General features: G+C 42.3%; 1 protein-coding gene across 5 annotated transcripts in view; it reads right to left on the reverse strand.

Annotated features, from left to right (window-relative positions):
* Positions 1-13827, reverse strand: part of CTNND2 (catenin delta 2) — a 1013144-nt gene that overhangs the window by 284937 nt on the left and 714380 nt on the right. For all 5 annotated transcript variants that reach the window (XM_021076845.1, XM_021076841.1, XM_021076844.1 and 2 more), the window contains exon 10: positions 3818-3950. In XM_021076845.1, the coding sequence (XP_020932504.1) occupies positions 3818-3950 (133 nt within the window). The remainder of the gene's footprint in view (positions 1-3817; positions 3951-13827) is intronic.

The following is a 13827-nucleotide window of genomic DNA, read 5'->3' on the forward strand; positions in this document are numbered from 1 at the left end:
CCTCCTAAAAGACACCTCAGTACATACACATGAGCAGGTCTGCATGTCTTAAAACTACCTAGATTATCCAAAACTCAACGTATTATAACATCCCCAATAATAGAGGAGACAACGCAAATGGCAGACATAAGTTCAAATATTATTGACAACCATCCAATTAGGCCTCTGGCCTTTAAAGCAGGACCCACCTCCACGCCGACTACTCATTAGTCCACGTAAAAGAGCCTCACCGACATGGTGTGTTTGCTACAATGCCTGGAGCCCCTCTTCACGCTTTCTCCCTGCCCCCAACCTCTGTCATTTTTTTCTTTAATTGCTTTTCTTCTGATCTTATCTCAGTCCGGCTCTGAACTCCTATTTGCACGATACCCTCTGATCCCAATTTTTGGACACTAGCTTATTTTCAAAGCATTCCTAACTGGATGTCCTGCCCCTGGTCAGGGCATCTCATGGGTTGCAGACTCTCCCACAGTCCCTGGCAGTTGCAGAACTACACTCATCCCCCTTCCATAGTTCCTCCTCTCTGCTGGGAAGGAACCCAGAGCTTGCCTCAAATCCAAGTTCACTAGAGCATTAGGAAAAGTTAGGGACAGGGCTTCTGTCTGCTGATTTATGGCAGTGAATTCTCAACTTTGTACCTATAAGAGCAGGCATCATTTTGAACAAAGCTGGATTTCTTGGCTTCAATATATGAAAACTGTACAGAGCACTGTAATAAGGAACAAGAGAGGCATGATTTATGATTCTCTACCTATAGGAGATTTAATTCTGCCTTTTGCTCAATGGCCTATCCATTGTGCGGGCAAAGTCAATACCAATAATGAAATGTAGACTGAGGGCTAAATCAATTCAATAAAACGCGGGAGAAAGACTAGAAGACTGAGTAAATTTGGAAAGGCTGGTGCCTGCAAGATTAGTATTTGGACAACAGGTAATTACAAAAATCGATGCCTGAATAAGAAAACATGACAGGCAGCCATCCGTCACAAAGGGAGAACCATTACTGATGGTTTGGGCTTGAGTTAATATGAGAGAAAACAAAAGAGGTCTGTGCAAGGTCCTCCCCGGAGGTTACACGTGTGTGTGTGTGTGTATGTGTGTGTGTACATGAGCACACATGTTGCTCCCTGTATGACCAAAGGAGAGACAAAGGGAAACGCCAACTGGCTCACTTTGCATTTTGTTGCCCTTTTAGGGCCGCACCTGCAGCATATGGAAGTTCCCAGGCTACGGGACAAGTTGGAGCTGCAGCTGCCAGCCTACGCTAAAGCTACAGCATCACAGGATCTGAGCTGAATCTGCGAGCTATGCCATAGCTTGGGGCAACTCTGGATCCTTAACCCACTGAGCGAGGCCAGGGATGGAATTTGCATCTTCATGAGGGCTATGTCAGGTTCTCAAATTGCTGAGCCACAATGGGAACTCCTCACTTTGCATTTTATCTTATTTTGTCTCTTTGTCTTTTAGGGCCACACCCACTGCATATGGAGGTTCCCGGGCTAGGGGTCGAATCGGAGCTATAGCTGCCAGCCTACACCACACCCACAACAGTGCGGCATCTGAGCTGCATCTGCGACCTGTACCACACCTCACGGAAATGCCAGATCCTTAACCCACTGAGTGAGGCCAAGGATGGAACCCTCATCCCAAGCCGCGTCTGCAACCTACACCACAGCTCACGGCAATGCTGGATCCTCGACCCACTGAGCAAGGGCAGGGACCGAACCCGCAACCTCATGGTTCCTAGTCGGATTCGTTAACCACTGCACCACGACGGGAACTCCCCTCACTTTGCATTTTATTTAGACCTTCTGCATCTGCCCTATTCCTCCTGCTCACTTTTACTAACTTTGATCTCATTCTGTCAACTTGACATCAGGCTGTAACCTCCATCACCTTTTCCTTCCTTGTCCTTCCAGCCTCCCACATAGCTGGGCAATATTATCACACAGCCCTAGCTGTGTCTGGAGCCTTTCAGAGGTGGAGCAGAAGGACAGATTCCCTAAGAGTAACAGGTCTATGGACCAGCTGTTGGGAGACTCACCAAGCAGTGAGAGATGACATAGACATTCTCAGGGGTACCCACAGCAAAATTAAAAATGATCACAGGATGGAGTTTCCACTGTGGCTCAGTGGTAATGAATGCAACTAGTAACCATGGGGATGCAGGTTCAGTCCCTGGCTTTGCTCAGTGGGTTAAGGATCTGGTGTTGCTGTGAGCCATGGTGTAGGTAGCAGACGCAGCTCAGATCCTGTGTTGTTATGGTTGTGGTGTAGGCTGGCGGTTACAGCCTAGGAACTTCCATATTGCCATGGGTGCGGTCCTAAAAAAAAAAAAGAAAAGAAAAGGATCACAGGGACACATAGACTTGTATGTACACACATGATAAAACAGTAACTTTAGTGTCTCAACTGTGTTCCTGGCCAAAAAGGAGTAAGAATAAATGATGAGAGCACCACTTAGCAGTTTGCATATATCAAGTTGCCAGTCCCTACAGAGACTCCGCAGTGGAGATTCAGCATCCCTATTGTGAAGATAAGAAAGGAGGGTGGAGAGGACAACCAGCTTGTTCAAGAAGACAGAGCTGGGGAAAAGGGAAGCCCTGTGGGAAGATGCCTCTCTGATGCTGACACTGCTGTGTGTGCTGGTCACCCCTTCCACACACCATCCTAATACCCTGACTACTAATAGGGCACCACCACCCTTTCCAGTTCTGACAACCAAAAATGTTTCCAGATGTTGTCAAGTGTCCCTTGGGAGGCAAACTCCCACCTAGTTGAGAACCACTTATATTCAGTCCCTAAAGAAATATGACTTTTCTGATAAGAACAAGCATGGGTCAAGCGCTTTGTAGTCCCAATAGAGGAAAGACAGAAAAATAAGATGAAAAGCTGCTAGGCTATATACATCCCAATGCGAAGAAGCAAAAGCTATAATAAATTGTAATTATATCTTCAAATCTCTTTCCACTCAAAACTAATTTAGACTCATCCTCAAAATTGCTTACATGCTATGGAGATGACACTTTAAAGCTTATAAAATCTTCTTTAAAAATTTGATTACTCAGCTGCCCATATGCAAATGCTTGTCCCCTGTCTAAAAAAGCAGAGTTAGCTGTGCTGACCAATATGATTTTCCAGAAATATCACACACCACAATGTATGCACTTTAAAGTGGTCCAAAAACACACAGCATGTTAACAATTGTTCACATGATGGACACAGACAATAGTCTCCTTACTGGAACACATATATTATATCCATTGGTACCTTTGTAAAGGGCTCAGAATACTTGGTTATAACCCATTGCTGGTTTATTGCCTAGAGTTCCCATCCTATCAATGAGTTTTCCAGAAAGGATGGAAGATACCATATATTGATTTAGTAACCTTACTGTAATTTGAGGAGACAACCAAAGATGCTTTATACTTCTTTAGGATGCGGGAGCAGAGATGACTCCAGAGATGAAATTGGGAAGAAAAAGCAAATCATACCAAAGGTATAGCATTTGATAACTTTGTCTCTGTTGATACTAGCTACACCCTTGGTCCTCTATTCCTGCAGCATTCAAATACTTTAAACAGTATACATGCATAGGCATGCCAAATAACTAGATGAAACCTACTATGCTCAAACAATCTTAAATGTCTATCTAAATTTTGATAATGTAACTTCAATTATGTTAAGGATACAAATGAATTTGTCTGCAAAACGCTAACCTAGTTTTGTCTTCAGCCTTATCCAGCTCTCTTATCTCTGAATACCCAAGTGAAGATGAATCTGACACCAGTCATTTGAGATTCCAAGTAGGGCTTACCTCAGCTTTAATTTTATTGTCTCCAAAACAGAGGTGTTGTAAGTAGGCTGCAGCATTAGACTGGACCGAAGGAAACTGATGTTGCAACATCTGGATTACTTCAGGCAGTTCCGGGTCTCTCCACCCAAATTCTCTGAACAAAAGGAAGGCAAGAGAACATGAGAGAGAAATCCTGCAACACTGTTAACATACGTTGAACTCATTTATAAAACATTCCTGAGAGTTCACATGGGAATATTTCACAAATAATTTGTTATGGTTTTCTTACATATGTGCCAACTTAAAAAAAAGGGATTTGAAAAAATTTCCTTAAGTAAATGGTTAGGATGTATACATATGTGTGATATATATATATTTTATCATAAATACATATATAATTCCATATGTACAACATATATTGCATATTACTTATAAATTATACATACCCATATATTATATATGTATATATTGTAAGTATACATAATATATAATCTCAAATGTACCAACTGAAATTACATGTTTATGAAGGTTGTAAAAAATGACTTTAAATGGTACATGATCTTAATTAATTGGGCTTCAATAGATAATTTACAAGATGACGTTTATTTTCTAACATATTATTTGAACAGCCTTATTCAGGTATAGCACTTAAATTATCAGAAAGACACGAGAAAATACAACTGGATGAGTCCAAGCTAAAGCATCATGATTGCAGTTAATGCCATTTTTATTGCTTTTATAAATTTTATTGTTATTGTCATAATCTCTTCTTTTAAAAATAGATTCCCTGTTGTTCTCTGAGGATAAAAGTATAGTAACAAGAGGACTTTATAAAAGGAAATTATTTAAAGAGTTGGGTTTATTCTAACAATGTTAGTAAATTTTATGCATTGTACATTCTTTTCCCATATCCTCCTGTTTACATCTGAGCTACTCCAAAAAGCTGCTTATTTAATTCTAAGAAATATGCTCTAGGATAGTTAAATCCATTCTAAAACACAAACTTGACTATACCATACCCAAATGAATATTCATTCATGAAATCGATCAGCTCAACCAGTTAGAGCATGGAGCTAACAGGGCCAGCTGTATGGATTCCATTTCTATAACAGGGAGTCAATTTTTAACAGAGAAATAAAAAAGCAACCTCTGAGACCACAGATAAAAACCTGACCCCATGAGCCACAAAAGGGTACTATTTATCCGAAGGATAAGGTGGAAGAGAAATGAGACAGCTTTGCAATAACCACTCGACTCCCGGAAAAACAACTCAGAAGTATACATCCGATTGATGCCAGGTCAGTGTTGTCATCTGAGAAAAGGAGTCATGAAAAATGGGACAGAGACAGAGCAGCCAAAGGTTAAAAGTTTCCTCATAGATTCTAACCTGTTCTCTTTATCTTTTATTTAGCACAACAGGTAGGGCTTGTCAAGCAAACCTTGAAGCACGCTGGTGCTTCCTTCCAGTTACTGAAGGCAATATGGACGAGGATTCCTTTTGCATTGCCTTCATTTTAAAGGGAAAGATAAAGCATTCAATGTAATGTGCATTAAGTATCTAATAAATCTGCATAAAGTCTTTTTTGCAGACAAACATTTTCAAAAGGCCATAGAGTATAGCAACACTTTTGCTGCAAAACGTACTTAAGTGATCATTGATAACTGCCAAACTATTGAATTTTTTTGGGTAGGTGATCACAGTAGGAAACAATTATGGATCAGGAAGCCTGCTTTTCTTTTTAATTTAATTTCCTTTTGTTGCATGAATCTAAACCACCTCAATGTGCAACATCCTGATAGTACAGTCCGTTTCCTTAGAATAGCAGTCTCCTAAAATGATATCCTTTGTGCAAGCTAAATCAAAATCTACAGAACACCTATAAATTAAAATGAGAAGCGCCATGTAAAGAAACTGGATGGATAAGATGAATTCAGGTCAGCCCATGCTATTGGAGAGTGATGAGCGAAGAATTCATTTCAACCTATTTTATGAACCAAATGGGAACCGCTCTCTTAGGCTCATGCAGCATAGATGAAGAATGTCTTTGGAACAAACGCTCTGGAGGAACAGTCTGCACACTCTCTGCACACATGGGTTTGCTTATGTGGATGTATGCACACACACATGCACACAGGAAAGCACGCGTGTGCACACACACACACATACACACACACACAGCCCAAATTCAATAGAAGGATAGATATTGCAAAGAGTCATGAGTCTAGGATCAATTAAAGCTCTTCACTCACTGGTCAGAAAAGAGGCTGTTGTCAGTTTCCCCTGAGACCTCTGGAATCCCCCAAGTCTCCTCCACCCCACTGCTCTCCTCCTAGACCTAGTTCCAACCTTTCACCCAAAAGACCAGGCCAGTCACTTCCCACCTCACCACTCTCCTTACCCAAGTCATTCCAATATGCAAATATGCAACCTCATTGAGCCACTTTCCCTTAAAACCCTTCCGTGGTTCCCAATGTCCATGGGATCCAGATAAGGCTGTTCTTATGGCCTGCAAGTCCTTGCTGGACCTGCCAGCTCCCACCTCACCAGCCTCATGTCTCACGGCCTCCTCTGACTCTTGGCACTGGCCACCCCGGTAAACAGATGAGCAGTGCTCTCTCTTGCCCCTGTTCCTGCCACCTGGAACAGTCCCAGCCTCTCACTCAAACTCTGGGCCTCGGGCTCCCTGAGGAAGCCCTCCCTGATATTACCCAAGCAGTGCCGAGCTGAGAATGCCTCCACTGTGTTATGGACCATGGCTGATTACCACCTCCCTCTCCGGTCCGTTGTGAGTTCCACAAGGCCAGGACCACAATTCTTTTTGGCCGTGTTTGTTACCCAGCACATATCATACTCCTTGGTGCATAATGGACTACGTAAATGTGTTGGAAAACAATAAGGCCTGATTCATTCATTTCTTTACATCAAGGAATATGTAAAGAAAGCAACTTGAAGGAAGAATGTTTGCTCAGATCCTTTTTTCTTCTTTTCTTTTCTTTTTAGGGTTGCACCTGTGGCATATGGAAGTCCCTGGGCTAGGGGCCAAATCAGAGCTATGCCACAGCCATGGCAACACTGGATCCAAGCCTCATCTGCAACCTGTGCCATAGCTTGCAGCAACACCAGATCCTTAACCCACTGAGAGAGGCCAAGGATTGAACCCACATTTTCATGGATACTATGTTGCGAACTCCTATTTCCTCAGTTCTACTGAGGTTGTTCTGGCCAAAAAAATCATTCCTAGAATACTCCTTCGACCCCCACCCCCACACAGACACACACACACAGACACACACACACAGACACAGACACACACACACACACACACACACACACAGACACACACACACAGAGTCATTCTCACAACCTAAGTAGTCTTTTCTGTGCATCAATCTTCTACCTCTGCAGCTTAAACCCTCTGGTACCTTTCATCTACACTTAGAAAAATATCCATCTCCTCTATTCTGCTGTGAGGCCCCACAGATATGACTCCTGTCTCTTTCTGAGCCTCTTGCATAAACCCCCTGACCTGCTTCCTTATCGATCTCCTTCAAGATCTTGGTACTTCCAGGAAGCGTTCTCCCTCAGGTCTTTGCCTGCTGCTCTCTTACCTTTATTAGGTCTCAGTTCACAAATCTCCAAGGGTATCTATCTCCTTGCAAATTCCAGCCAAGGAAGCTCCACCCCTCAAGTCATCTCTGACCTACTGCTCTATTTTATCCGCGATATCTGTGACTATCTGCAATCGCCTCCTGTTGTTTTTGTTACCATTATTTATTGCTATTGTCCCTCTCCCACCAGACTCCCTCCACTGCAAGCTCCCTGGGAGGGAGGCTTCACTAGACAGCATGAGAGAATGCCTGGGGCCATAGTGTCCCAATCCTCATTGGAGGTAGTGAAAACCTGTGAGTGTTGGGCCCTGAGGGATGTGACTCTGGGACAGAGTGAAAGAGGTGAGGGAGAAAAGGGGGTTGAGATAAGAGAGCTATATAAGGCTGAAGAGACAAAAGCAGGTTAGTGTTTTGCAAATAAATTCATCTGTATCCTTTGGACAGGTGGGGGTCAGGGTGGAGAAATGGGCTGGGGGTTTGTGATTGACATATGCACACTGAGGTATATGGAATGATTAGCCAAAGGGGGGCTGCTGTATAGCACAGAGAACTCTACCCAATAATAGATTCTGTGATAATCTATGCGGGCAAAGAATCTGAAAGAGAATGGATGTGTGTACCTGTATAACTGAATCACTTTGTTGTACAGCAGAAATTATCACAATATTGTAAATCAACTGTACTTCAATAAAACTTAAAAAAAAAAGGAAAAAAAATAAGTTAGTGTTTAAAAAGACCTAACTGTCCCCCTGGCCTACACCAGCTTTCTGGGAATTGGATGGGAGTGGACTGGGGTCTGGAAATTCACTTCTCATTTGTTCTAAGGAGCACCCCCTCCAGGACCTGGCAACAGCCACCCTCGGAGGGAATGCTCATGTCTGCAAATGCTCTCAATTTCACAAAATCTATGCTAAAGAAGAATCCCCACCCTAGCCTCCTGCAGAACATTTGAGGGAATGGTTTACATCCAAGCTTCTTTTTCTAGGACAATTTTATTTCACCTCAATGAGATTCTGTTTGGATTTTGCACTGCCTGTGGAGATGGAATCTAGAGAAAAGAGCTGCAGAAAATCAAACGTCTCTCTCATTTGGGCCAGAATTCAGTACCTGGCATGGATGCTTCACATAAATGGGTCTTAACCCTTAAGGATAAGGAATGCCTACAAGACAAAAAATGTTCTGGAAAGGACACAACCAGAGAGAAACAGTATGAGGGGAGATAATGGGGCCATAAGAGGTGTTGATAGATTCGGGAAATATATGCCTTCAGCCTGGCTGGCTGTGAAACAGGAGGCTGTGGGGGAGGGGGCCTTCCTGGGAAGCTGGATGGTAGAGACGAAGCTGGAAAGCAAGGTTGGCATGAGATCACAAAGAACGGCATTCAGTGCAAAGACTGGGCCTGGTCTGTGATCAGTATTGTGACAAAGAAATCTAAGGAAATTTAGATAGACTTTGGCTTATAGAACAGGCAGAAAAATCACCTGAATGTAGTGTATGTATGTGAGTTGCCAAGGTTCCCTGTTCACAGGCTTTAATGCTTTAACCCTTACCTACCCTTAAGTAGTTTCCGTTCATTTCTCAGAGGAAGGAATTTAGAGATGTTCATGAACTTAGCAGTGGGGCAGAAATAAAACTCCAGCTGTCTGCTTTTGAATAGATCAATTTAACCATACAACAGTGATAGCCTGCTGTAATCACCGTCTTGAAACAATGTCTAAAACAGTGATTTTCTCTTTTCTTTTTTTTTTTTTAAGATAACGTCTAAAAAGGAAATATTTTTCAGTGTCCCAGGGAGCATTTGACAATGCTGGGAGACAGTTTTGGTTGTTACAACTGGAAGATGCTACTGGCATCCAGGGAGTAGAAGCCAGGGACGCAGCTGAAGATCCTACCACACAGCGACAAGCCCCACAACAAAGGATTATCTGTCCTAAAATATCATTAGAGCCAGGATTGAGATACCCTAGTCTAAACATGTATTGGACATTTTTGTTGAGCAAGCATATTACAAATCTTTTACTCCCTGCTTACTATAGTAGAATGGGCACAGGATTTGGCATCAGAATAATCATGAGAGAGTTCAGAACTTGAACATCTGGCTTTCTCCCTTCCAGATGATAGGTAAATAAGTACAGTCCCTAAGTGCTTCTTGGTTTTCATTTCTATGGATCAAATATAAAGAATCATCCCACTTATAAGACTTATTTTTAAATGACATCATAAAATAATATATACATATATATGAGAGTGAAGGTGCTTGGCAAACTATTAAGAGATAGATATACACTACTAATTGTAAATTTAGGACAGTTGTAAGGGATATATATATATACACACACTCACATATATATAATTTATATATTTAATTTTAAAAATAACCTTTTGTAGTTGTGTATTCAATCAGATGCTATTCTTATCTGAAGCAATGTAAGTGTATGAAGAGACACTGCTTTAGCTTGTAGTAAAAACTGTGCATTAAAATCAGAATTACAATGAGGTACCACTTCACACCAATCAGAATGACCATCATTAAAAAGTCTATAAATAATAAATGCTGGAGAGGATATGGAGGACAGGGAACCGTACTACACTACTGATAGGAATGTAAGTTGGTGCAGCCACTATGGAAAACAGCAGGGAGGTTCCCCAAAAATCTAATGATAGAATGATCATAGGATCCAGCAATCCCATTCCTGGGCCTATATCTGGACAAAATTATAATTCAAAAATATAAATCCACCCCTATGTTTACTGTAGCACTGTTCACAATAGCCAAGACATGGAAACAACCTAAATATCCATTAAGAGATGAATGGATAAAGACCATGTAGTACATATATGCAATGGAATACTACTCAGTCATAAAAAAAGAATGAAATAATGCCATTTGCAGCAACATAGATAGGACTAGAGATCATCATACGAAGTGAAGTGAGTCAGAAAGAGAAAGACAAATACCATATGATATCACTTATGTGTGGAGTCTAAAAAATGACACAAAAGAACAGAATGAGACTCACAGACACAGAGAACAGACTTGTGGTTGCCAAGGGGGAGGGGGTTGGGGGAGTTGGGACGTTGGAGTTAGCGGATATAAGCTACTATACAAGGAGAAGATAAACAACAAGGTCCTCCAGTATAGCACAGAGAACTATACCCAGTGTCCTATGATAAACCATAATGGAAAAGAATCTACATAAAAAATAGTGTGTGTATATACATATATATACACTTGAATCACTTTGCTGTACAGAAGAAATTAATACAACATTGTGAATCAACTAGACTTTAGTGAAAAGAGCTATGCACTAGAATGTGCCATTTTGAAATGGTCCCTCCCACCCCCCACATCCTCCTTCTGAGGCAGAGTGGATAAAGCTCTTTGGATGCAGCCAGAGTTGGTTCAAATTCTGCTCCACGATGAACTCTCCCCATGTCTGTGTCTTGTTGGCTGCCGACTCTCCACTGGCTGGCATTCAAGGCATTCTCTGAGTAAATGTCCACAGAGTGTCCATCTGTTATACGAGATAATGTTTCCTATCCTGGAGTACTGTTGGGATGATTAGAAATAATATATATGAACCCCTTAGAGCCATGCCTGGCACATAGCGTGGAGCCTCAAGAAATGTCAAGTATTACATATAACTAGAGAAAGAAGAAATAAAGAACCACCTACAATTTTCTACAGAAGTTCAACTCATAACTCTCATCTGTTCCTGGGCTTCACTTTAGAAATGTTAATGGGACTGGTGAAATGCAAATGTAACCTTTCCTCCATTAGAACTTGTCACACAGACCAACAATATTGTGACTAAACCCTCACTCCTAGAAGGACTATTGGAGTTGTTAAAATCACCAGGCACTTAGCACAGAGCTAAATAGCAAACAGTTGGAAATTTGTTACTATGTTATGCTGGCACTGAAACCAAAGAGTTGACGTACTGTCACAACATTTTTATCAAGTTTACTTCTGCAGAAGAAAAGAGCCCCAGGACAATCAGAGTCTTCAGGAATTCAAAATGTGATTTTCAGCAAAATTTCATGTTGAAGGGACATAGATTACTTTGATTGCAAGCTCAACAGACTCCACTGGTAGCAGGGCTGAATTGGACTTTGTTTCAATGTAGGAAAATCTCAATCATTTATAATCTTTTCAAATCTAACTAAAAGTTTTAAGACTGATACTGGCTCTAACTCTTCCATCCAGGGCCACGAGGTGAGCTGCTTTGTTTTTGATTCGGTCATGTTGAGATGGTTTAGTGGGTGAAGAGGCAGTGGTCACAAACATTAATTTGATGGAAAGTTTTTTTTTTTTTCCCATAAAACGAGGATATTTTCATTCCTGTTGACCAGCGAGAACCTATCCAATGATAAACACAGCAGCACTAATGTCTTATTCTCATCCCTGAGTAGTTTGTGTCACCAAAACCAAAAGCTGCCTATATGGTTAATCACACTTAAAAAGCACATCTTTGGAGTTCTCTGGTGGTTAAGGATTCAGCAATGTCACTGCTCGGCCAAAAAAACCAACCAACCAAACAAACAACCCCACATCATTGCTTTTATATAAATGGTAGCACTGGAGTTAGGACTGCCTGGAAAGCAAGCACGATTGCTATAGTTTGTAAAAAGCAATGGCTGGCTCCAAACTTTATATTTTGAGAAACCAACATAAGTGTTAATTCACTCAACCAGAGTTTGTCGACCGGTCTCCAGATGGAGCAGCCACAGTGCTCCTTGTAGACGCATTCAGCTCCAGACGACTATGAACCAGAACTATGCAGCCTTCTTCTCACCTAATATCTGTATCATTAACTACACACTCTCTTGTCATGATATTGAAGCAACTCACACAGACGAATCATCTATGACAATATCTCAAAACAGAAATGAAAAATCAAGCGCACAAAAGAGGGAGAATTCAAATGTGATGAACCTGAGGTCAGGATACTCACTTAACTTGTTTCAGGTTTGTCTCTTTCTTTGAAAATCACCTGGCTCTCCGGAGAGAAATTAACAGAGGTGAGAAGGGGCCGTCCCTGTTACGTGGAAGAACAGCATCTCCAGCCCTTCCCCGTAAGTATGTATTAGGTCGAATACTGTCCTCTGCAAAATTCATGTCCACTTGGAACCTCAGAATGTAACCTTATAGGGTCTTTGCAGATGTAATTAAGGATCATAACGAGACCTTACTGGATCAAGAGAGGCTCTAAAGCCAGTGTCAGTGTCCTTACAAGAGACAGAAAAGGACAGAGACAGAGACAGGAAGGTGATGTGAAGATGGGGGCAGAGATTGCAATGATGTGGATACGAGCCAGGATTGTCAAGGACTGCCTGTAGCAATCTGAAGGAGAGAGGTATGGCATGGTTTCTCCTTGAGAGCCTCTAGGCAGAACCAACCCTGCCAACACCTTGATTTTGGACCTCTGATGCCCCGAAGTCTTAGAGTATAAATTTCTACTGTTTTAAGCCACTTAGCTTGTGATCCGTTGATACGGCCACCACAGGAAACTAAGATAAGTGTGATGGGAAAGACAGAGCAGAGTAGAGGGAGGAACACATGTGTGTGTTGGGGGGGGGGTGCAGTTGTTGCAAACGCAGTGGCTCTAGGAGAGCTTCCCTATAGGTGGTGCCAAGAGGAAGGAACACTCCCAAAAGGGAAAACAGTGACAAGGCCCCAAGGCAGGAGTGTGCTTGGCATGTCAGACAAGCAGTGAGAAGGTCGGGGAGTGAAGTGGAGAGAATCCTGGGAACCATGCTGAGAGAGGCAATGGGGCCCAGGTTACATAGCATTTGTCAGCCAGGGCAGGCTGCTGACAGATAGGGAAGCCATCCAAATGTGACCTGGTTCACATTTTTAGAGGATCACTTTGACACTGGCTGCATGGATGTATACCTCTGCCAACACTCATACACTGCAAGCCTAAAATGGTGCATTTATAGAATAATAATTATGTCTGATATAGACGGGTTTGCAAAGGGGATCCCTCTGACTGTAGTGTTATGAGCAGACTCTAGGGGGCAGGATGCAGGCAGGGGGCTCCTGCAGGGATCCTAACGAGGGTGATGGCAGCTCAGGACAGGGTGCTCAGAGGTGGAGGGAATCTGGATGCATTCTGAAGGCAGAGTCTGCATAGTGCATGGGCTGCATAGGAAGTGTAGGTGAGAGACGCCCAGGGTTTATCCCTCCCATAAACCCCCTCTCTCCTCCCACCTGCTGCTTACCATCAACTGGTAACTCTGATCACCTTATATCTCAGGCCCAGTCTGGAGCCAACTGCTCAGGCTAGCACCCCCTATGGGGACTGGCATCTATTATTTCAGAATAAGAAGGAGCAATTTCAACTAGCAAGTTTTCTACCAGTTGCTGACGTGGAGAGAGACACAATAGTAAAACAATGAGAAAATTGGTTCTTTCTGAA

This window comes from Sus scrofa, chromosome 16 (genome assembly GCF_000003025.6).
Source record: "Sus scrofa isolate TJ Tabasco breed Duroc chromosome 16, Sscrofa11.1, whole genome shotgun sequence".
NCBI classification, from domain to species: domain Eukaryota; kingdom Metazoa; phylum Chordata; class Mammalia; order Artiodactyla; family Suidae; genus Sus; species Sus scrofa.